The sequence below is a fragment of the Acipenser ruthenus genome, chromosome 14 (genome assembly GCF_902713425.1).
Source record: "Acipenser ruthenus chromosome 14, fAciRut3.2 maternal haplotype, whole genome shotgun sequence".
NCBI classification, from domain to species: domain Eukaryota; kingdom Metazoa; phylum Chordata; class Actinopteri; order Acipenseriformes; family Acipenseridae; genus Acipenser; species Acipenser ruthenus.
This window is the reverse complement of record NC_081202.1, coordinates 694879-721343: the sequence shown is the minus strand read 5'-3', so window position 1 is coordinate 721343 and position 26465 is coordinate 694879. Positions and strand designations below refer to the sequence as shown.

At 50.7% G+C, this 26465-nt stretch overlaps 1 protein-coding gene across 3 annotated transcripts; it reads right to left on the bottom strand.

Annotated features, from left to right (window-relative positions):
- Positions 1-1405: 1405 nt before the first annotated feature.
- Positions 1406-26297, bottom strand: LOC117419844 (mitogen-activated protein kinase 12-like). 3 transcript variants are annotated; one of them, XM_058985471.1, is made up of 12 exons: positions 25309-26297; positions 21986-22115; positions 20271-20329; positions 18501-18612; positions 16100-16129; positions 10620-10667; positions 10161-10275; positions 8932-9003; positions 7333-7412; positions 6997-7075; positions 3909-4082; positions 1406-2367 (listed from the first exon to the last, which is right to left on the bottom strand). In XM_058985471.1, exons 1-12 carry the CDS (start codon positions 25425-25427, stop codon positions 2300-2302), a joined length of 1086 nt encoding a protein of 361 aa, XP_058841454.1. In that variant the 5' UTR covers positions 25428-26297; the 3' UTR covers positions 1406-2299. The 3 variants fall into 3 exon arrangements, with proteins under 3 accessions (XP_058841454.1, XP_058841455.1, XP_058841456.1); XM_058985472.1 differs by lacking the exons at positions 21986-22115; positions 25309-26297 and adding an exon at positions 21847-21882; XM_058985473.1 differs by lacking the exons at positions 21986-22115; positions 25309-26297 and adding an exon at positions 21719-21728.
- Between the last annotated feature and the right edge of the window lie 168 nt (positions 26298-26465).

Sequence of the window (26465 nt, the reverse complement as noted above, 5' to 3'; positions counted from 1 at the left end):
AGGCTCAAACAGAAAACCCTCAACTCATCATTCATCATTAACAACAGCTATTCTGATAATATAATCTGGGCAAATAAACCATGAAATAACTTCAAACTCATCCCTGCAATTACAAACCTCCAAACACATGCAGCACCAGCGCACCAACCCCAGTCTTGCACTGGTACAGGCAGGGTGTGTTTACCTGCTAATTCAAAACACTGCAGTGCACAGCCTACTAGAGCAGCCCTGACTGATACAATGAGACAGGACTGCAGTGAGAGATCCTTTACTGTGCTATAGACTGCAGTGAGAGAGATCCTTTACTGTGCTATAGAGACTGCAGTGAGAGAGATCCTTTACTGTGCTAGAGACTGCAGTGAGAGAGATCCTTTACTGTGCTATAGACTGCAGTGAGAGAGATCCTTTACTGTGCTATAGAGACTGCAGTGAGAGAGATCCTTTACTGTGCTATAGACTGCAGTGAGAGAGATCCTTTACTGTGCTAGAGACTGCAGTGAGAGAGATCCTTTACTGTGCTATAGAGACTGCAGTGAGAGAGATCCTTTACTGTGCTATAGACTGCAGTGAGAGAGATCCTTTACTGTGCTATAGAGACTGCAGTGAGAGAGATCCTTTACTGTGCTATAGACTGCAGTGAGAGATCCTTTACTGTGCTATAGACTGCAGTGAGAGAGATCCTTTACTGTGCTATAGACTGCAGTGAGAGAGATCCTTTACTATAATAATAATAATAATAATTTCTTTCTTAGCAGACGCCCTTATCCAGGGCGACTTACAAGATATCACATTATTTTTACATACAATTACCCATTTATACAGTTGGGTTTTTACTGGAGCAATCTAGGTAAAGTACCTTGCTCAAGGGTACAGCAGCAGTGTCCCCACCGGGGATTGAACCCATGACCCTCCGGTCAAGAGTCCAGAACCCTAACCACTACTCCACACTGCTGCCCGTTTACTGTGCTATAGACTGCAGTGAGAGAGATCCTTTACTGTGTTTAAGGAGAAAACAATTTTTTTTAAGAAAATCTTTTATAAAAACAAATCCAAACATGTTTTCTAATTAAACATTTACCAGCACAGAAACTACGACAAGCACACAGATCTATAATACAGCACTCCATTCTCTTATTCACACTGTGTCCCTCCTCTCACAGATCTATAATACAGCACTCCATTCTCTTATTCACACTGTGCCTCTATATGATCACTCAGGACAGTAACACACATGGAGAGGATCACTCAGGACAATAACACACATGGAGATGATCACAAGGATGTTTCTTTACAGCAATACCCTAGCCAAGGTGTCCCCACAGAGGGTGCTATAGTCAAGGTGTCCCGACAGGGAGTGCTATAGTCAAGGTGTCCCCACAGGGAGTGCTACAGTCAAGGTGTCCCCACAGAGAGTGCTATAGTCAAGGTGTCCCGACAGGGAGTGCTATAGTCAAGGTGTCCCCACAGAGAGTGCTACAGTCAAGGTGTCCCCACAGGGAGTGCTACAGTCAAGGTGTCCCCACAGGGAGTGCTATAGCCAAGGTGTCCCCACAGGGAGTGCTATAGTCAAGGTGTCCCCACAGAGAGTGCTATAGTCAAGGTGTCCCCACAGGGAGTGCTATAGCCAAGGTGTCCCCACAGGGAGTGCTATAGTCAAGGTGTCCCCACAGGGAGTGCTACAGTCAAGGTGTCCCCACAGGGAGTGCTATAGCCAAGGTGTCCCCACAGGGAGTGCTATAGTCAAGGTGTCCCCACAGGGAGCGCTACAGTCAAGGTGTCCCCACAGGGAGTGCTATAGCCAAGGTGTCCCCACAGGGAGTGCTATAGTCAAGGTGTCCCCACAGAGAGACTGCTTGGTTAATGGCTGTACAACATTTCTATGGCTACAGTGACACTATCGTTTTCTTTTATGTAGACATCAGACAGCAACAGAAAGACAGACAGACCGGTGTGAATGGAGAGATTTTAGCAGTGATGTTGAAATGAATGAGGTTATGGTAGACCTGGGATGAAAACATGACTGACCCATTCCTGGTTTTACTGTGGGTTTAATAAGACACATCTGAGCTTGTTATCTATACACACTGGGGCTAACAAAGCTGGCATGGGCGACACTGCTGTGCAATAGGAGTCTTATTTCCATCCCTGATCTCAGTACCGAGCGTCCCACTCAGGTTTCCTGGTTGTGTGTTTGAAGTCAGGCTGGGATAGTTCTCTGGTGCAGTTCCTGTTGATTGCATGTGTAGCAATGCTGCCCTTCTCCCCTCAGCGCACACAGCCAGCCCGCTCCACTCCAGCATCACAGCGACGTCTCTCTAGACTCCAGCACTGTGGGCATGAAGGTTAGGATCTCCGTGAACGTGTGACCTGGGGGGGGGGAGAGAGAGAGAGAGAATTGTGAATATAGTAATTGGGACAAAAGTCCAACAGAAATCTTACATTTAGAATTCTGCAAAAACATCTTGCAGTTGCACAGAAATGCTCCCAGCAATGCTTGTAGAGCTGAGCTAGGACGTCTTCCCTTACTGCTCACTGTACAAAAGAGAGCTTTGAGGTACTGGAGCCACCTGAACCAAAGCAACCCCGACTCCTACCAGTTCAAGGCCCTGAAGAGCCAGGAGAGCTACCCAAATAAAAAGACCATCAACTACATGATGGAGAAGCTCTGTGAGGAGAACCAGATCAGCATCATAGAGCCTCAGAAGAGCTGCTCTAATCAGGCCCCAATGATATCTAAAATAACCACCACCCTGAAAAACAAATACCTGATACACTGGGAGAGCCAAGTAAAATCACAGCATAAATTAGAGTGCTACCAGAGTTTAAACAGACCAGACGCCCTGGCAGAATATCTGGTCAGAGTTAAAGACCAAAAACAAAAACAACTACTGACCAAATACAGATTGAGCGACCACACATTAGCAATCGAAAAGGGTCGACACAGAGCCACGTGGAGACCCAGAGAGAGGAGACTGTGTGAGCGCTGTGATTTAGACCACATAGAGACAGAGCTCCACTTCCTACTGCACTGCCCCAAATACAAGCTGCTCAGGGACACATTCATACCCAAATTCATGAGTCACATCAGTGACTTCACACACCTCTCAGAAACTGAAAAACTACAAATATTTTTAGGAGAGGTGGGGATAACATGTGCACTAGCTGCTGAATATGTGACTGCCTGCCACAGTCTAAGAGAAACAAATTAACCTGCACTGAAAATTGTCTTTTCATTGTGTCTGTTTATACATTGTACCTGTCTGTTTGTAGGTTTATTTTGCTTTGGCAAAACTTGTTTATTCCTGTCATGCCAATAAAGCTTATTGAATTGAATTGAATTGAATTGAGAGAGAGAGAGAGAGAGAGAGAGAGAGAGAGAGAGAGAGAGAGAGAGAGAGAGAGAGAGAGACACACATAGAGAGTCAAAGAGACACAGAGAGAGAGAGAGAGAGAGAGAGAGACAGAGAGTCAGACTCCTCCAATCCCTCCAATACCTCACTCACCATGCATGGGAATAAGACTCCTATTGCAATGCAATTTCACTCACACCTTGTTAACAAGGTAACAAGCTCAGGAGAGTCTTACTAAACTCATAGTGAAACTAGGAATGGATCAAACTGCTATGCAATCCCCACTCACACTTGTTCCTGCTAATTGAATTAATCAGCAAACTAAAAATAACACCAAGGATACCAGATAGACATCGCTCTGCACTAAGCTTTAATTACACATTTCATTTTAAATACTATTCAAATGAATTATAGAAACAGTAGCAGCCTGGTTTTCAGTATATGAAACATTATTGAAGTAATCAAAAAAGGTTTTAATAAAACAAAACAGCAGTCTTAATAATACATCTCTCTCTCTCTCTCTCTCTCTCTCTCTCTCTCTCTCTCTCTCTCTCTCACGTTTCCACTGCTCCACAGGCATGTCTGTGTGGTCCAGGGTCTCATCGTAGGGCTCAGCCTCGGTCTCCTCGTCGGGTTCTCGGTACGACTCGAAGTACGGGTGAGCCAGCGCCTCGGCCGCTGTGATCCTCCGCTCAGCGTCCAGAACCAGCATCTTCTCCAGCAGACTGACCGCTGGGGACAGCGAGGCACATTACACACAGACCAGCACTGCATCACACACAGACCAGCACTGCGTCACACACACAGACCAGCACTGCATCACACACACAGACCAGCACTGCATCACACACACAGACCAGCACTGCATCACACACACAGACCAGCACTGCATCACACACAGACCAGCACTGCATCACACACAGACCAGCACTGCATCACACACACAGACCAGCACTGCATCACACACACAGACCAGCACTGCATCACACACAGACCAGCACTGCATCACACACAGACCAGCACTGCGTCACACTCAGACCAGCACTGCGTCACACACAGACCAGCACTGCGTCACACACACAGACCAGCACTGCGTCACACACACAGACCAGCACTGCGTCACACACACAGACCAGCACTGCGTCACACACACAGACCAGCACTGCATCACACACAGACCAGCACTGCATCACACACACAGACCAGCACTGCACCACACACAGACCAGCACTGCACCACACACAGACCAGCACTGCATCACACACAGACCAGCACTGCATCACACAGACCAGCACTGCATCACACACACAGACCAGCACTGCATCACACACAGACCAGCACTGCATCACACACACAGACCAGCACTGCATCACACACACAGACCAGCACTGCATCACACACAGACCAGCACTGCATCACACACAGACCAGCACTGCATCACACACACAGACCAGCACTGCATCACACACACAGACCAGCACTGCATCACACACACAGACCAGCACTGCATCACACACAGACCAGCACTGCATCACACACACAGACCAGCACTGCATCACACACACAGACCAGCACTGCATCACACACAGCATTCACACAGACCAGCACTGCATCACACACAGACCAGCACTGCATCACACACAGACCAGCACTGCATCACACACAGACCAGCACTGCACCACACACAGACCAGCACTGCATCACACACACAGACCAGAACTGCATCACACACACACAGACCAGCACTGCATCACACACACAGACCAGCACTGCATCACACACACAGACCAGCACTGCATCACACACACAGACCAGCACTGCATCACACACAGACCAGCACTGCACCACACACAGACCAGCACTGCATCACACACACAGACCAGAACTGCATCACACACACAGACCAGCACTGCATCACACACACAGACCAGCACTGCATCACACACACAGACCAGCACTGCATCACACACACAGACCAGCACTGCATCACACACACCAGCACTGCACCACACACACAGACCAGCACTGCACCACACACAGCATTCACACAGACCAGCACTGCATCACACACAGACCAGCACTGCATCACACACACAGACCAGCACTGCATCGCACACACAGACCAGCACTGCATCACACACACAGACCAGCACTGCATCACACACACAGACCAGCACTGCATCACACACACAGACCAGCACTGCATCACACACAGACCAGCACTGCATCACACACAGCATTCACACAGACCAGCACTGCATCACACACACAGACCAGCACTGCATCACACACAGACCAGCACTGCACCACACACACAGACCAGCACTGCATCGCACACACAGACCAGCACTGCATCACACACACAGACCAGCACTGCATCACACACAGCATTCACACAGACCAGCAATGCATCACACACACAGACCAGAACTGCATCACACACACAGACCAGCACTGCATCGCACACACAGACCAGCACTGCATCACACACAGCATTCACAGAGACCAGCACTGCATCACACACACAGACCAGAACTGCATCACACACACAGACCAGCACTGCATCACACACACAGACCAGCACTGCATCACACACAGCATTCACACAGACCAGCACTGCATCACACACACAGACCAGAACTGCATCACACACAGACCAGCACTGCATCACACACACAGACCAGCACTGCATCACACACACAGACCAGCACTGCATCACACACACAGACCAGCACTGAATCACACACACAGACCAGCACTGCATCACACACAGCATTCACACAGACCAGCACTGCATCACACACACAGACCAGCACTGCATCACACACACAGACCAGCACTGCATCACACACACAGACCAGCACTGCATCACACACACAGACCAGCACTGCATCACACACAGCATTCACACAGACCAGCACTGCATCACACACACAGACCAGAACTGCATCACACACACAGACCAGCACTGCATCACACACACAGACCAGCACTGCATCACACACACAGACCAGCACTGCATCACACACAGACCAGCACTGCATCACACACACAGACCAGAACTGCATCACACACACAGACCAGAACTGCATCATACACACAGACCAGCACTGCATCACACACACAGACCAGCACTGCATCACACACACAGACCAGCACTGCATCGCACACACAGACCAGCACTGCATCACACACACAGACCAGCACTGCATCACACACACAGACCAGAACTGCATCACACACACAGACCAGCACTGCATCACACACACAGACCAGCACTGCATCACACACACAGACCAGCACTGCATCACACACACAGACCAGCACTGCATCGCACACACAGACCAGCACTGCATCGCACACACAGACTCTCTCAGCTCTCCAGCACTGCATCACACACACAGACCAGCACTGCATCGCACACACAGACCAGCACTGCATCACACACAGACCAGCACTGCATCACACACAGACTCTCTCAGCTCTCCAGCACTGTTGACTCTTAGATATTGATCATTAAAACCCTCAGCTGCCCTTTTGTGGGACGCTTCAATACTGAGCTTGAAGCCTGGGCTCTCCAGCACTGTCCTGTACCAGGAATTTCTGAAGTGAATATTCTGACCTTTTCAAACCACAGCGCACCTACCTAGAGGGTTTGCTTTTGAAAAAAGCGCTTGCAAGTCTTTCTTCTGGACTTTGGGTAAACTCATGATGTAATTCTTAGCCTGGAATAAAAGGGAATAGAGAAGAAGAGAATAAAGCTTTGACTTTGTTTCTTCTGTGTTTAATAATAAAACCCGCCAATCTGAGGTAAAAAAAATACCTATAAACAGTATACCTATTTTAATGAGACCTAACTAACAGACTTGTTAAAGTGATACAAAGCTGTTTCAGAGGGCCGTTTCACAGCAATATTGGGGTTTATTCTACATCCTGTTTCTCAATGTGTATTGCAGGGTGGAAGTGAAGTGAAAAAACCCACGTCCTGGCTCTGCAGCTTGTGAATGAAGTCCTGTGTCGGCGTCCCTGTGATCTTCATGATCTCTGTCAGCTGGTCCAGATCTGGGGGTCAACGTCAAGGGGGTTCTGGAAATAGTCAGCGACACACAGACACACCTCCCTCCTGTGAGACAGGACCCAGCGACACACAGACACACCTCCCTCCTGTGAGACAGGACCCAGCGACACACAGACACACCTCCCTCCCCTGTGAGACAGGACCCAGCGACACACATCCCTCCCCTGTGAGACAGGACCCAGCGACACACAGACACACCTCCCTCCCCTGTGAGACAGGACCCAGCGACACACAGACACACCTCCCTCCCCTGTGAGACAGGACCCAGCGACACACAGACACACCTCCCTCCCCTGTGAGACAGGACCCAGCGACACACACACACCTCCCTCCTGTGAGACAGGACCCAGCGACACACAGACACACCTCCCTCCTGTGAGACAGGACCCAGCGACACACATCCCTCCCCTGTGAGACAGGACCCAGCGACACACATCCCTCCCCTGTGAGACAGGACCCAGCGACACACAGACACACCTCCCTCCTGTGAGACAGGACCCAGCGACACACATCCCTCCCCTGTGAGACAGGACCCAGCGACACACAGACACACCTCCCTCCCCTGTGAGACAGGACCCAGCGACACACATCCCTCCCCTGTGAGACAGGACCCAGCGACACACATCCCTCCCCTGTGAGACAGGACCCAGCGACACACATCCCTCCCCTGTGAGACAGGACCCAGCGACACACATCCCTCCCCTGTGAGACAGGACCCAGCGACACACAGACACACCTCCCTCCCCTGTGAGACAGGACACAGCGACACACATCCCTCCCCTGTGAGACAGGACCCAGCGACACACAGACACACCTCCCTCCTGTGAGACAGGACCCAGCGACACACAGACACACATCTCTCCCCTGTGAGACAGGACCCAGCGACACACAGACACACCTCCCTCCTGTGAGACAGGACCCAGCGACACACAGACACACCTCCCTCCCCTGTGAGACAGGACCCAGCGACACACATCCCTCCCCTGTGAGACAGGACCCAGCGACACACATCCCTCCCCTGTGAGACAGGACCCAGCGACACACATCCCTCCCCTGTGAGACAGGACCCAGCGACACACATCCATCCCCTGTGAGACAGGACCCAGCGACACACAGACACACATCCCTCCCCTGTGAGACAGGACCCAGCGACACACAGACACACCTCCCTCCCCTGTGAGACAGGACCCAGCGACACACAGACACACCTCCCTCCCCTGTGAGACAGGACCCAGAGACACACAGACACACCTCCCTCCCCTGTGAGACAGGACCCAGAGACACACATCCCTCCCCTGTGAGACAGGACCCAGCGACACACAGACACACCTCCCTCCCCTGTGAGACAGGACCCAGCGACACACAGACACACCTCCCTCCCCCGTGAATCTATTCTACTCAAGATCTCAGCTGTGTGTGTGAATGGATGTGTGGACCCGTCAGCTGGGGTCACAGTGTGTTCAGGAACCGCATGGAGAGACGGGTCTCCCCGTTAAAGGATACGATCGTTCCCCTTGAAGAGAGGCTTCCCAGACAGCATCTCAGCCATGATGCAGCCGACCGACCAGATATCCACTGAGAGAGAGAGAGACACAGGGAATCAGACCTGAGACAGTCGGGCCGGATAACACTTCCTCTCCGACACCTCGACAGGAGAAGGGTGCGGTTCACAGTGCACCTGACTGATCAGGGACTCCAGCACCCAGCCTGGCTCACAGTGCACCTGACTGATCAGGGACTCCAGCACCCAGCCTGGTTCACAATGCACCTGACTGATCAGGGACTCCAGCACCCAGCCTGGCTCACAGTGCACCTGACTGATCAGGGACTCCAGCACCCAGCCTGGTTCACAGTGCACCTGACTGATCAGGGACTCCAGCACCCAGCCTGGCTCACAGTGCACCTGACTGATCAGGGACTCCAGCACCCAGCCTGGTTCACAGTGCACCTGACTGATCAGGGGCTCCAGCACCCAGCCTGGTTCACAGTGCACCTGACTGATCAGGGACTCCAGCACCCAGCCTGGCTCACAGTGCACCTGACTGATCAGGGACTCCAGCACCCAGCCTGGTTCACAGTGCACCTGACTGATCAGGGACTCCAGCACCCAGCCTGGTTCACAGTGCACCTGACTGATCAGGGACTCCAGCACCCAGCCTGGCTCACAGTGCACCTGACTGATCAGGGGCTCCAGCACCCAGCCTGGTTCACAGTGCACCTGACTGATCAGGGACTCCAGCACCCAGCCTGGTTCACAGTGCACCTGACTGATCAGGGACTCCAGCACCCAGCCTGGCTCACAGTGCATCTGACTGATCAGGGGCTCCAGCACCCAGCCTGGTTCACAGTACACCTGACTGATCAGGGGCTCCAGCACCAAGCCTGGTTCACAGTGCACCTGACTGATCAGGGACTCCAGCACTGAGCCTGGTTCACAGTGCACCTGACTGATCAGGGGCTCCAGCACCCAGCCTGGTTCACAGTGCACCTGACTGATCAGGGGCTCCAGCACCCAGCCTGGTTCACAGTGCACCTGACTGATCAGGGGCTCCAGCACCCAGCCTGGTTCACAGTGCACCTGACTGATCAGGGGCTCCAGCACCCAGCCTGGTTCACAGTGCACCTGACTGATCAGGGGCTCCAGCACCCAGCCTGGTTCACAGTGCACCTGACTGATCAGGGGCTCCAGCACCCAGCCTGGCTCACAGTGAGTGTTGTGTGGAGGGGCTCACCTGTCTGGGTGTAGTGCATCCAGTTGAGGATGACCTCTGGAGCTCGGTACCAGCGCGTCACCACGTAGCCCGTCATCTCACTGTCCGCATGCCGGGCCAGACCGAAGTCCAGGATCTGGAACCAGAGAGGAGGGAGTCAGAGACATGAGTATTTAGGGGTACAGGGGGGGCAGGAGAAACACCAGCGTTCAGGGGAATTCCTCCTCAGGGCACCAGTATCCAGGAGGGTTACTCTGGTAAAATAAGCCTTTACTGCATGTCTTCTAAGAAAAAAAAAAAAAATATATATATATATATATATATATATATATATATATATATATATATAACAATGCATAAAATTCAAATCAGACAGCACAACACACTCGCAAGCACATACACAGACAGACAGACAGACTGCTACAAGAACCAGCACTCAGCCCCCATTAAATCTCACACTCAATTATAAACACGGGTTACCTTTAACTCACAGTCCTGGTTGACGGCCAGATTTCCAGGTTTGAGGTCCTGGGAGGAATAGAGGAGTTCAAGATTTTGAGTAAGAATTGAAACCAACAAACAGGAGCGAACTCCTGACCACACTGTACCACACTGTACCTGAACCCTCCTAGACTTCTCCTGATCACACTGTACTGTACCTGAACCCTCCTACACTTCACCTGAGCACACTGTACCTGAACCCTCCTACACTTCACCTGCTCACACTGTACTGTACCTGAACTCTCCTACACTTCACCTGATCACACTGTACCTGAACCCTCCTACACTTCACCTGATCACACTGTACCTGAACCCTCCTACACTTCACCTGATCACACTGTACTGTACCTGAACCCTCCTACACTTCACCTGATCACACTGTACCTGAACCCTCCTACACTTCACCTGATCACACTGTACCTGAACCCTCCTACACTTCACCTGATCACACTGTACTGTACCTGAACTCTCCTACACTTCACCTGAGCACACTGTACCTGAACCCTCCTACACTTCACCTGATCACACTGTACCTGAACCCTCCTACACTTCACCTGATCACACTGTACTGTACCTGAACCCTCCTACACTTCACCTGATCACACTGTACCTGAACCCTCCAACACTTCACCTGACCACACTGTACTGTACCTGAACCCTCCTACACTTCACCTGATCACACTGTACTGTACCTGAACCCTCCTACACTTCACCTGATCACACTGTACTGTACCTGAACCCTCCTACACTTCACCTGACCACACTGTACCTGAACCCTCCTACACTTCACCTGACCACACTGTACCTGAACCCTCCTACACTTCACCTGACCACACTGTACCTGAACCCTCCTACACTTCACCTGACCACACTGTACCTGAACCCTCCTACACTCCACCTGACCACACTGTACCTGAACCCTCCTACACTTCACCTGATCACACTGTACTGTACCTGAACCCTCCTACACTTCACCTGACCACACTGTACCTGAACCCTCCTACACTTCACCTGACCACACTGTACCTGAACCCTCCTACACTTCACCTGACCACACTGTACCTGAACCCTCCTACACTTCACCTGACCACACTGTACCTGAACCCTCCTACACTCCACCTGACCACACTGTACCTGAACCCTCCTACACTTCACCTGATCACACTGTACCTGAACCCTCCTACACTTCACCTGATCACACTGTACCTGAACCCTCCTACACTTCACCTGACCACACTGTACCTGAACCCTCCTACACTTCACCTGATCACACTGTACCTGAACCCTCCTACACTTCACCTGACCACACTGTACCTGAACCCTCCTACACTTCACCTGATCACACTGTACTGTACCTGAACCCTCCTACACTTCACCTGACCACACTGTACCTGAACCCTCCTACACTCCACCTGACCACACTGTACCTGAACCCTCCTACACTTCACCTGATCACACTGTACCTGAACCCTCCTACACTTCACCTGATCACACTGTACCTGAACCCTCCTACACTTCACCTGATCACACTGTACCTGAACCCTCCTACACTTCACCTGATCACACTGTACTGTACCTGAACCCTCCTACACTTCACCTGACCACACTGTACCTGAACCCTCCTACACTCCACCTGACCACACTGTACCTGAACCCTCCTACACTTCACCTGATCACACTGTACCTGAACCCTCCTACACTTCACCTGATCACACTGTACCTGAACCCTCCTACACTTCACCTGATCACACTGTACTGTACCTGAACCCTCCTACACTTCACCTGATCACACTGTACCTGAACCCTCCTACACTTCACCTGACCACACTGTACCTGAACCCTCCTACACTTCACCTGACCACACTGTACCTGAACCCTCCTACACTTCAGATCTAATGTATACTAAATACATCGGCTATATGATGAAATGTACAGTGCCTATAGTAAGTATTCACCCCCTTGGACGTTTTCACAGTTTGTTGTGTTACAACCTGAAATCTTGATGCATTTAAATGGGATTTTTTTCCCTTTGATTTACACAACCTACTCAACACTTTCAATATGTGAAAAAAATAGGGGGGGGGTTTAAAAATAAAAACCTGAAAAGTCTTCATTAGATAAGTATTCACCCCCTTTGCTATGACACTCCTAAATAAGCTCAGGTGCAACCAATTGCCTTCAGAATTCACACAATAAGTTAAATGGAGTCCATCTGTGTGCAATAAAAGAGGTTCGCATGATTTCAGATTAAATACACCTGTCCCTGTAAGGCCCCACAGTTGGGTAGTGCATTCAAAGCAAAGATACTACCATGAAGACCAAGGAGCTTTCAAAACAACTCTGGGATAAAGTTGTGGAAAGGCACATATTTCAAAGGCATTGAATATCCCTTGGAGCACAGTCAAGTCGATCATTAAGAAGTGGAAGGTATACGGCACCACCCAGAATCTGCTTAGAGCTGACCATCCTCCCAAACTGAGCATCCGGGTTAGAAGGGCATTGGTCAGAGAAGCCAGCAAGAGGCCAATGACAACACTGAAAGACCTACAGCGTTCCATGGCTGAGATGGAAGAAACTGTCCATGTGTCAACAATAGCTCAGGTACTCCACAAATCTGGCCTGTATGGAAGAGTGGCAAGAAGGAAGCCATTTCTGAAAAAAGCCCCTGTAAAATCCCGCTTGGAATTTGCAAAACCCAACACTGCACATCACCCAGGTAACACCATCCCTACTGTGAAGCATGGTGGTGGCAGCATCATGCTATGAGGATGCTTTTCATCGGCAGGGACTGGGAAGCTTGTCAGGGTAGAGGGCAAAATCGATGGAGCTAAATACAGGCAAAAGACCCAAGACTGGGACAGAGACTCACCTTTCAGCAGGACAATGACCCCAAGCACACAGCCAAAGCGACACTGGAGTAGCTTAAAAACAAGAAAGTGAATGTCCTAGAGTGGCCCAGTCAAAGCACGGACTTGAATCCGATTGAGAATCTGTGGCAAGACTTGAAGATTGCTGTCCACCAACGATCCCCATCCAACTTGACAGAGCTTGAACAATTTTGCCAAGAAGAATGGGCGAATATTGCACGATCCAGATGTGCAAACCTGGTAGAGACTTACCCCAAAAGACTCACAGCTGTAATTGCTGCCAAAGGTGCTTCTACCAAGTATTGACTCAGGGGGGTGAATACTTATCTAACCAAGACATTTCAGTTTTTTTATTTTCATTAACTGTTGTTTCACAATGAAAATTCTCTAGCCTCTTCAAAGTGTTGAGTAGGTTTGTAAATCAAAGGAAAATAAAGCCCATTTAAATGCATCAAGGTTTCAGGTTGTAACACAACAAACTGAAAACGTCCAAGGGGGGTGAATACTTACTACAGGCACTGTACCAGCATGCACTGCAGTGCCTCTGGGGAGGGATCGCAGTCCAGGGGATTCACTTTGGGACAGCACCATGAACAGAACAGCCTATACACAGGGGCTGACTAAGCCCACAGTCCCATCTGGTTGAATGCAGTGAATGGGAGTCTTATTCCCATGCCTGCATTGCTGTGCTATCTGTGTTTAACTGTGGGGTCGCCTCTAATGTACTTTGTACTTGCTGACAGGAGCACGTTTGTGGCGAGCAGCATCTCGGAGATAGTACTGTGAGTCTCAATAGGGTCTTGCCTCATGAAGCTTGACGTGTTTCACACAAGCATGGCTTTACTGCTGGGTGAACTGAAGCTAAACGTGTTGGTCTGTGTTGGCACCAGTAGATGGTGCAATTAAATCCAATTCATTTTCATGATATAACAGCCGGGCCCTGCTCTCCCATTGTGTTCTATGGAGGCCAGCTGTTCTGTTATTGCTCAATAAAGCAGGGCTGAGATGCCAGCTGTTCTGTTATTGCTCAATAAAGCAGGGCTGAGATGCCAGCTGTTCTGTTATTGCTCAATAAAGCAGGGCTGAGAGGCCAGCTGTTCTGTTATTGCTCAATAAAGCAGGGCTGAGAGGCCAGCTGTTCTGTTATTGCTCAATAAAGCAGGGCTGAGAGGCCAGCTGTTCTGTTATTGCTCAATAAAGCAGGGCTGAGAGGCCAGCTGTTCTGTTATTGCTCAATAAAGCAGGGCTGAGAGGCCAGCTGTTCTGTTATTGCTCAATAAAGCAGGGCTGAGAGGCCAGCTGTTCTGTTATTGCTCAATAAAGCAGGGCTGAGAGGCCAGCTGTTCTGTTATTGCTCAATAAAGCAGGGCTGAGAGGCCAGCTGTTCTGTTATTGCTCAATAAAGCAGGGCTGAGGTGCCAGCTGTTCTGTTATTGCTCAATAAAGCAGGGCTGAGGTGCCAGCTGTTCTGTTATTGCTCAATAAAGCAGGGCTGAGAGGCCAGCTGTTCTGTTATTGCTCAATAAAGCAGGGCTGAGAGGCCAGCTGTTCTGTTATTGCTCAATAAAGCAGGGCTGAGAGGCCAGCTGTTCTGTTATTGCTCAATAAAGCAGGGCTGAGGTGCCAGCTGTTCTGTTATTGCTCAATAAAGCAGGGCTGAGAGGCCAGCTGTTCTGTTATTGCTCAATAAAGCAGGGCTGAGGTGCCAGCTGTTCTGTTATTGCTCAATAAAGCAGGGCTGAGAGGCCAGCTGTTCTGTTATTGCTCAATAAAGCAGGGCTGAGGTGCCAGCTGTTCTGTTATTGCTCAATAAAGCAGGGCTGAGGTGCCAGCTGTTCTGTTATTGCTCAATAAAGCAGGGCTGAGAGGCCAGCTGTTCTGTTATTGCTCAATAAAGCAGGGCTGAGAGGCCAGCTGTTCTGTTATTGCTCAATAAAGCAGGGCTGAGATGCCAGCTGTTCTGTTATTGCTCACTAAAGCAGGGCTGAGATGCCAGCTGTTCTGTTATTGCTCACTAAAGCAGGGCTGAGAGGCCAGCTGTTCTGTTATTGCTCAATAAAGCAGGGCTGAGAGGCCAGCTGTTCTGTTATTGCTCAATAAAGCAGGGCTGAGGTGCCAGCTGTTCTGTTATTGCTCAATAAAGCAGGGCTGAGAGGCCAGCTGTTCTAAAAGCACTGCTTACTGAGGAAACGCTGGACAGGGACTCCGGAGCCCTGCTCTCAGAAACAGAACCCCTTTCACTGGACTGCAGGGATTACTTCAGGCAAGCACAGGTGCAGAACTCACTTTACAAGGTTGGGGTATAGCAGTGATAATGACATTGCTGTGACCAGTTCCTTGAGATCCGGTCTCAGGCTTTATTAACTCCATTATTACCTCGTATCACACAACAGCAATGTCATTATCCCTTAATTATACACCCAACAGTCATAGCACCTTTAACCAAACATACAAAGTTACATTACTACCATGAAAGGTGGACATTTGGTGTTTTAAGATAAATGCTGATTACAGAACTAAAAGCTTGCATGCTTTAAAGTGTGAATGAAATGAAAGTGAATCCCTGTACAAGTGTGGACGGAGTGCAGGTACCCTGTGAATGATTCCTGATGAGTGGATATACTGTGGAAAGAAGAAAGAGAAGAGCAGTGAGCAATTCAGCCTATTACACAAACACTGCTGCACATACAGGAGGCGCTGTCTAATAGATACCAGCTCACTCTCACACTGCTGCACATACAGGAGGCACTGTCTAATAGATACCAGCTCACTCTCACTCTCACACTGCTGCACATACAGGAGGCACTGTCTAATAGATACCAGCTCACTCTCACACTGCTGCACATACAGGAGGCGCTGTCTAATAGATACCAGCTCACTCTCACACTGCTGCACATACAGGAGGCACTGTCTAATAGATACCAGCTCACTCTCACTCTCACACTGCTGCACATACAGGAGGCACTGTCTAATAGATACCAGCTCACTCTCACACTCACACTGCTGCACATACAGGAGGCACTGTCTAATAGATACCAGCTCACTCTCACTCTCACACTGCTGCACATACAGGAGGCGCTGTCTAATAGATACCAGCTCACTCTCACTCTCACACTGCTGCACATACAGGAGGCACTGTCTAATAGATACCAGCTCACTCTCACACTGCTGCACATACAGGAGGCGCTGTCTAATAGATACCAGCTCACTCTCACACTGCTGCACATACAGGAGGCACTGTCTAATAGATACCAGCTCACTCTCACACTCACACTGCTGCACATACAGGAGGCACTGTCTAATAGATACCAGCTCACTCTCACTCTCACACTGCTGCACATACAGGAGGCACTGTCTAATAGATACCAGCTCACTCTCACACTCACACTGCTGCACATACAGGAGGCACTGTCTAATAGATACCAGCTCACTCTCACTCTCACACTGCTGCACATACAGGAGGCACTGTCTAATAGATACCAGCTCACTCTCACTCTCACACTGCTGCACATACAGGAGGCGCTGTCTAATAGATACCAGCTCACTCTCACTCTCACACTGCTGCACATACAGGAGGCACTGTCTAATAGATACCAGCTCACTCTCACACTGCTGCACATACAGGAGGCGCTGTCTAATAGATACCAGCTCACTCTCACACTGCTGCACATACAGGAGGCACTGTCTAATAGATACCAGCTCACTCTCACACTGCTGCACATACAGGAGGCACTGTCTAATAGATACCAGCTCACTCTCACACTCACACTGCTGCACATACAGGAGGCACTGTCTAATAGATACCAGCTCACTCTCACTCTCACACTGCTGCACATACAGGAGGCACTGTCTAATAGATACCAGCTCACTCTCACACTCACACTGCTGCACATACAGGAGGCACTGTCTAATAGATACCAGCTCACTCTCACTCTCACACTGCTGCACATACAGGAGGCACTGTCTAATAGATACCAGCTCACTCTCACTCTCACACTGCTGCACATACAGGAGGCGCTGTCTAATAGATACCAGCTCACTCTCACTCTCACACTGCTGCACATACAGGAGGCACTGTCTAATAGATACCAGCTCACTCTCACACTGCTGCACATACAGGAGGCGCTGTCTAATAGATACCAGCTCACTCTCACACTCACACTGCTGCACATACAGGAGGCGCTGTCTAATAGATACCAGCTCACTCTCACTCTCACACTGCTGCACATACAGGAGGCACTGTCTAATAGATACCAGCTCACTCTCACACTCACACTGCTGCACATACAGGAGGCACTGTCTAATAGATACCAGCTCACTCTCACTCTCACACTGCTGCACATACAGGAGGCACTGTCTAATAGATACCAGCTCACTCTCACACTGCTGCACATACAGGAGGCACTGTCTAATAGATACCGGCTCACTCTCACTCTCACACTGCTGCACATACAGGAGGCACTGTCTAATAGATACCAGCTCACTCTCACACTGCTGCACATACAGGAGGCACTGTCTAATAGATACCAGCTCACTCTCACTCTCACACTGCTGCACATACAGGAGGCACTGTCTAATAGATACCAGCTCACTCTCACTCTCACACTGCTGCACATACAGGAGGCACTGTCTAATAGATACCAGCTCACTCTCACACTCACACTGCTGCACATACAGGAGGCACTGTCTAATAGATACCGGCTCACTCTCACTCTCACACTGCTGCACATACAGGAGGCACTGTCTAATAGATAACAGCTCACTCTCACACTCACACTGCTGCACATACAGGAGGCACTGTCTAATAGATACCAGCTCACTCTCACACTCACACTGCTGCACATACAGGAGGCGCTGTCTAATAGATACCGGCTCACTCTCACTCTCACACTCGCTGGGTGATATTGGCTCACTTTCTCTCTCTCTCTCTCTCTCTCTCTCTCTCTCTCTCTCTCTGGGTGATACCGCCTCTCACTCTCTCTTGCACTATCACCTTGAGGCCCTTCAGGATCTGGTAGACCAGGAACTGGATGCGGTCCTCCGTCAGCCTCTCCAGCTTCATGATCCTGCCCAGGTCAGTGCCCATGAAGGGCATCACTAGGTAGCTGCAGGGAGGAGAGAGTGAGAGAGTGTGCATGAAGGGCATCACCAGGTAGCTGCAGAGTGAGAGAGTGTGCATGAAGGGTATCACCAGGTAGCTGCAGAGTGAGAGAGTGAGAGAGTGTGCATGAAGGGCATCACCAGGTAGCTGCAGAGTGAGAGAGTGTGCATGAAGGGCATCACCAGGTAGCTGCAGAGTGAGAGAGTGTGCATGAAGGGCATCACCAGGTAGCTGCAGAGTGAGAGAGTGTGCATGAAGGGCATCACCAGGTAGTTGCAGGGAGGAGAGAGTGAGAGAGTGTGCATGAAGGGCATCACCAGGTAGCTGCAGAGTGAGAGAGTGTGCATGAAGGGCATCACCAGGTAGCTGCAGAGTGAGAAAGTGTGCATGAAGGGCATCACCAGGTAGCTGCAGAGTGAGAGAGTGAGAAAGTGTGCATGAAGGGCATCACCAGGTAGCTGCAGAGTGAGAAAGTGTGCATGAAGGGCATCACCAGGTAGCTGCAGGGAGGAGAGAGTGAGAGAGTGTGCATGAAGGGCATCACCAGGTAGCTGCAGAGTGAGAAAGTGTGCATGAAGGGCATCACCAGGTAGCTGCAGAGTGAGAGAGTGAGAAAGTGTGCATGAAGGGCATCACCAGGTAGCTGTAGAGTGAGAGAGTGTGCATGAAGGGCATCACCAGGTAGCTGCAGAGTGAGAGAGTGTGCATGAAGGGCATCACCAGGTAGCTGCAGAGTGAGAAGTGTGCATGAAGGGCATCACCAGGTAGCTGCAGAGAGTGAGAGAGTGAGAGAGTGTGCATGTCTTCTGCCTCCTACACTGAAATGCATTAGTCACAGTGGGCTGAGCTGCAGACATTGCAAGGGGAGTAAAGGCAGAGCTACTTGTGACTCTGCTGCTTGACACCACGTGTGCGGTTTGCAAAGAAACAAATCTGGGCTTCATCTGCTAATTGTGAGAGTCACAGACTGTCTCACAGATACGTGCAATACATGTGATGTAACCTGGCTGAGAAACCTCTCAATGGCATTGTGTTTGCACTCAATCCAGGCACTGTCTTTTCTAGGTTTTGTATTGGGGGGTAAAGCTGCTGCACAGCTTGTGAGTGGGATCCTGTTCTGCACACGCTCACACCACCGAAGAGCTAACCTCACCTTCCAGCCTCACACAGGAAGTGAACAATGCACATTCAACCTCAAGCTCACACACACCGTCAAATTCAGAACATGAGGAGTGAAACAAGCCCACTGATCACTCGAAACAGCCAACGCAATCCAGCAGCCACAGGGCACAAAGAGAACGAGCAGTCCCTCTGAAGACCCGTCCAGCAGCCCCCAGGCTCTCAAACCTGTTTACAAGCAGGGCGTGTCTACGACACTGAGGCTGGGTTACCAGTGCCCTGGAACACTGGACTGCTTCAAAAGAACAAGCATTGATCTGAAATCACAGAGCTTCTCCATTCCCCCCTTGTTTTACACAAGCACACAGATTTGAGAAAGCGGCCACGTTTCTATAAAGAGTTCAAGGTTTACAAGGAATGCAGATATTTATTTATACACAGGAAGTCATATATTCATGCATTATTATTAAGATGAGTGTTGTGTTTTCTCAGTGAATGTTCATGAATAATAACAATAATATTAAAAAAGGAGCAGCAACTCACAAGTCCTGGAATCTGTCCAATGAGACGTCAGGGGTGAACACATCCACCAGCCCAATGACCTGGAGGGACCAATAGCGAGATGAGAAATGGAGGAGGCGGGGCTCTATCCCTTCAGATCACTGGACCCTCATACTCAAGGGCAGGGTTACAATGCTTTACTGAGCTGCGATGACTTTGCAAAGTAGCACTACAACTGGACCTCCCTAGATTGCATTCCTGCCTGCCTGCCCGTCTCGCTGCCTGCCCGTCTCCCTGCCTGCCTGTCCGTCTCCCTGCCTGCCCGCCCGTCTCCCTGCCCGTCTCCCTGCCTGCCCGCCCGTCTCCCTGCCCATCTCCCTGCCTGCCCGCCCGTCTCCCTGCCTGCCTGCCCGTCTCCCTGCCTGCCCGTCTCCCTGCCTACCCGCCCGTCTCCCTGCCTGCCTGCCCGTCTCCCTGCCTGCCTGCCCGTCTCCCTGCCTGCCTGCCCCTCTCCCTGCCTGCCTGCCCGTCTCCCTGCCTGCCTGCCCGTCTCCCTGCCCGTCTCCCTGCCTGCCTGCCCATCTCCCTGCCCGTCTCCCTGCCCGCCTGCCTGTCTCCCTGCCCGTCTCCCTGCCTGCCTGCCCGTCTCCCTGCCCGTCTCCCTGCCTGCCTGCCCATCTCCCTGCCCGTCTCCCTGCCTGCCTGCCTGCCTGCCCGTCTACCTGCCTGCCTGCCCGTCTCCCTGCCCGTCTCCCTGCCTGCCCGCCCGTCTCCCTGCCTGCCCGTCTCCCTGCCTGCCCGTCTCCCTGCCTGCCTGCCCGTCTCCCTGCCTGCCTGCCTGCCCGTCTCCCTGCCTGCCCGCCCGTCTCCCTGCCTGCCCGCCCGTCTCCCTGCCTGCCTGCCCCTCTCCCTGCCTGCCCGCCCGGCTCTCTCCCAGCCAGCCAGCCAACCAGCACTCCACTCCAGTACTGCTCTGCCTGCCCCCTCTTATTCCCTCAATTAATGGAAGTGGATTTGGTGATTTTCATTAATAAGAAGAGTACATAATGTTGTCTCCATTTACTGTGAAAGCATCCTAAAGCCCAGCATGGAAAACAAGCTACCTGAAAGCCTTCCTTGTATAATCCCCATGTTAACTGCAATGGCTGTTCTATGTGAAGGACTGTGAAGGACAGTGGCTGGGGAGCTGGGCAATCAGTGAGCATGTTCCTAGTGTCTCTGCGCTGTACAGACCTGCCCCCTCCTGCTCACAACCGCAGTCTCCAGCCCCACTCCAGTCACACAGTTTACAGACTGGGCTACCAAGCTACATTGTTGATGCTGAACACTCTCACTCTCCTCGACTCACGTTCTCATGCTTCATGTTGAGGAGCCGCAGCTCTCTGTGCGAGTGTCTCCAGTGGATCAGCGTGTGTGTGTGTGTGTGTGTGTGTGTGTGTGTGTATCAGTGTGTCTCTGTGTCTGTGCTGACAGTAGAGAAGGAGACTCACGTTCTCGTGCTTCATGAGTCGCAGCTCTCTGTGCGAGCGTCTCCAGTGGATCAGTGTGTGTGTGTGTGTGTGTGTGTGTGTATCAGTGTGTCTCTGTGTCTGTGCTGACAGTAGAGAAGGAGACTCACGTTCTCGTGCTTCATGTGCTTGAGGAGTCGCAGCTCTCTGTGCGAGTGTCTCCAGTGGATCAGTGTGTGTGTGTGTGTGTGTGTGTGTGTGTATCAGTGTGTCTCTGTGTCTGTGCTGACAGTAGAGAAGGAGACTCACGTTCTCGTGCTTCATGTGCTTGAGGAGTCGCAGCTCTCTGTAGGCTCTCTTTGCAAACAGCTCAGACTGGAAGGGTCGGTTCAGCTTCTTGATTGCCACTTTAGATCCAGTCCGCTTGTCTGTGGAGGAGCTGTCAATCACAGAAACACAGCGTCAACAACGAGAGTGCACAGCAGGGCAGCATCTGAGATACAGACTTCATACTGCCCAGTTTATATAGCGCCTCCACCTGGGAATGCTACAGCGCTGTATTGTGGTGCTGTACCTTTTACAAGCTCACAGTCTTGCTGCACAGAACCTGCTAGTACTTAAATGCCATCAGAGTAGTTATCTGAAGTTGTATAACAACTTATTTTTAACACTGCTTGTGTGTGTGTGTGTGTGTGTGGGTGTGGATCAGTCTGCACTGTGGCAGTGTGTGTGTGTGGATCAGTCTGCACTGTGTGTGTGTGTGGCTCAGTCTGCACTGTGTGTGTGTGTGTGTGTGTGTGTGGATCAGTCTGCACTGTGTGTGTGTGTGGGTGTGGGTGGGTGTGGATCAGTCTGCACTGTGGCAGTGTGTGTGTGTGGATCAGTATGCACTGTGTGTATGTGTGGGTGTGGATCAGTCTGCACTGTGTGTGTGTGGATCAGTCTGCACTGTGTGTGTGTGTGGGGGTGTGGATCAGTCTGCACTGTGTGCGTGTGTGTGTGTGGGGGGGGGTTGGGGTAAGGATCAGTCTGCACTGTGGCAGTGTAGGGGTGTGGGTGTGGATCAGTCTGCACTGTGGCAGTGTGTGTGAGTGTGTGGGGGGGTGTGGATCAGTCTGCACTGTAGCAGTGTGTGTGTGTGGGTGTGGATCAGTCTGCACTGTGGCAGTGTGTGTGAGTGTGTGTGTGTGGGTGTGGGTGTGGATCAGTCTGCACTGTGGCAGTGTGTGTGAGTGTGTGGGTGTGGGTGTGGATCAGCCTGCACTGTGGCAGTATGTGTGAGTGTGTGGGTGTGGGTGTGAGTGTGGATCAGTTTGCACTGTGGCAGTGTGTGTGAGTGTGTGGGTGTGGGTGTGGATCAGCCTGCACTGTGGCAGTGTGTGTGAGTGTGTGTGTGTGGGTGTGGATCAGTCTGCACTGTGGCAGTGTGTGTGAGTGTGTGGGTGTGGGTGTGGGTGTGAGTGTGGATCAGTTTGCACTGTGGCAGTGTGTGTGAGTGTGTGGGTGTGGGTGTGGATCAGCCTGCACTGTGGCAGTGTGTGTGAGTGTGTGTGTGTGTGTGTGGGTGTGGATCAGTTTGCACTGTGGTAGTAGGTATGGGTGTGGGTGTGGGTGTGGATCAGTCTGCACTGTGGCAGTGTGTGTGAGTGTGTGTGTGTGTGTGTGTGTGTGGGTGTGGATCAGTCTGCACTGTGGCAGTGTAGGGGTGTTTTAAGGGTTTAATTTACTGACAGCTGAAAGAATGCACCCTGCATGTACTGGGCTGCTTCAGGGAATCTCTTCCTTGTTCGTGCATGTTAGCACAAGATCAAGGCAGCTTCGGAGGCCACTTCAGTGCTGCTCTGAATAACAGAACACAGCGCAGACAACGCAGAGGAACCCTCTATTTGCAATGTTTATTATTGTTTTGTTTGGGGTTGGGAATTCACACTTTGCTGTTTCACATCAATCCCACTGCATATCTACAGCAGTTCCATAACATGACAAGAAACAAGACCCCATGGCCCCTGCAACGTGCAGATCTAACATGACAAGAAACATGCACAAGACCCCATGACCCCTGCAACGTGCAGATCTAACATGACAAGAAACATGCACAAGACCCCATAGCCCCTGCAACGAGCAGATCTAACATGACAAGAAACATGCACAAGACCCCATGGCCCCTGCAACGAGCAGATCTAACATGACAAGAAACATGCACAAGACCCCATGGCCCCTGCAACGTGCAGATCTAACATGACAAGAAACATGCACAAGACCCCATGGCCCCTGCAACGTGCAGATCTAACATGACAAGAAACATGCACAAGACCCCATGACCCCTGCAACGTGCAGATCTAACATGACAAGAAACATGCACAAGACCCCATAGCCCCTGCAACGTGCAGATCTAACATGACAAGAAACATGCACAAGACCCCATGACCCCTGCAACGTGCAGATCTAACATGACAAGAAACATGCACAAGACCCCATGACCCCTGCAATGTGCAGATGATCTAAGCCCTAAGGATTCCTGTCTGTAAGGCATGAGGCAGCACTGTGTGGCTCTCAATTGAGACAGCCCAGGTGTGTGTGCTTTACCTGCTCCAAATACAAGGCAGGGATGGAATTAAGACTCCTGTTGCACAGGTTTTATGCATTCCAGGTTTTACTGATTAGATACAGTGTACAGGTAACAAGCTCAGGTGTGTCTTAATAAACTCACAGTAAAACCCGGAATGGATCTCCACTCTCCTACAGAGCGCTGGATCATTAAAGCACCCCTCCACTCCCCTGACAGTATAGAGAGCCAGGCTTATCCATTAGACACATGTTTTCTCAATGCAGAATACATACATTAAGTTAAAATACAGGTTCTGATTTGCAGAAGATTCTCTCATTATTCTCATATCCCAGTATTTGACTAATTCTGTTCCTTCACTAGTTGGGTGACCCCTCCCCTAAAACTCAAGCACCCCATGGCTATGAGATGCTGCTGAAAGTGAAAATGTCAATCGAGGATTTTCTACTACCTGTCTCCCCTGTGAGTCTCGCGCTATCTACCTGCCTGCTTCAGCGTTCATAAACACGTCACACAGACATGTTGCGAAATAACGAGTCCCACTCTTCAGTGAAGAAGCGGTGTGACCGACAACAGTGGAGTGGAGTGGAGCGGAGTGGAGCGGAGTGGAGTGGAGTGGAGCGGAGCCGAGCCGAGCCGGGCGGGGGTGGCTGCAACCCGGAAGCCAGCATGCTGGCCCTTCCATGAACAAAAGCAAAACACAAACCCGACACACGGAACGGGAAGCACAAAGCTTCACACAAACCGGGCAAAGCCACTACGCTTCGCCCCTCATAAATAAAAACAAGAGATTGCACTCCCTTATCTCTAGTATTCCGCGGTGCAGGACGGACCGGCAGCGCCCCGTTTCAGTGTTACACTTAACGAATTACAACAAGCAGCAGCAAGTCATTCACTGGGGGCAATCCCAAGAAAAATAAACAACGCTTGATTGCCAGGCTCCCTTCCTCGATCTCAATGAATCAGAGCCGTGCAATAACCCAGTATATATAGAGATAGATAGATAGATAGATAGATAGATAGATAGATAGATAGATAAATAGATAGATAGATACAGCTTCCTCACCACACAGCTCCGTACGCCCCCGAACCCACGGACTTCAGGTCGGTGTACCGATCCGGGACATCCCAAACCGTCTTGCTGATGTCTTGCCGATAAAAACCCACTCTTCTGCTGGACGACATTTCGGTTGAAACTTTAAAAAACTCACGGTGACGATCTCTCGTTCTCTCTCGCAGTTCCTTGTGAAACGCTCTCGTTTTGTTTGTTCAAGTCTTCAGACAGCCTGAGGGAGTGAGCTGTGAGACGCGCAGCGTGTCTCTCTCTGTGTGTGTGTGTGTGTGTGTGAGTGCTTGCGGCTGTGCGGTCCCTCCCGTCTTTGTTGGGTAACCATCCACCGCTTTCTGAAGCGCAGAGCGAGGCACAGACAGGGGGGCACAGTGGCTCGGCCACTGCCTTCTCTCCCTCGCAACAAGCACAGGTGCAGTACCGGTGCACTCGACTGAAACAGATAGCGAGGCTAACCCGACACAAGCGCAACAAGCTTTACTAGCACAACAACATGGCCAGGACCCCCCTGAGAAACGAGTTCTCTCAAGACTTCTGTCTATCCTGCTTAAAGAAATACATCTGAAACGTGAAACTGAGGATCATTTTAAACATGGACTGAAATGAAGGACGCTACACGCTGGTGCTTCACTGAAATGAAGGACCCTACACGCTGCTGTTTCACTGAAATGAAGGACGCTACACGCTGGTGCTTCACTGAAATGAAGGACGCTACACGCTGCTGTTTCACTGAAATGAAGGACCCTACACGCTGCTGTTTCACTGAAATGAAGGACGCTACACGCTGCTGTTTCACTGAAATGAAGGACGCTACACGCTGCTGTTTCACTGAAATGAAGGACGCTACACGCTGCTGTTTCACTGAAATGAAGGACGCTACACGCTGCTGTTTCACTGAAATGAAGGACCCTACACGCTGCTGTTTCACTGAAATGAAGGACGCTACACGCTGCTGTTTCACTGAAATGAAGGACGCTACACGCTGCTGTTTCACTGAAATGAAGGACCCTACACGCTGCTGTTTCACTGAAATGAAGGACGCTACACGCTGGTGCTGGTGTTTGGTTGTGTGGGACTCTTTTTTCCATTTACATTTTGTTGTGTACTGTATCTTACTGACTTGTTTTTTCAATACCTCTCTGTGCTTTACAATG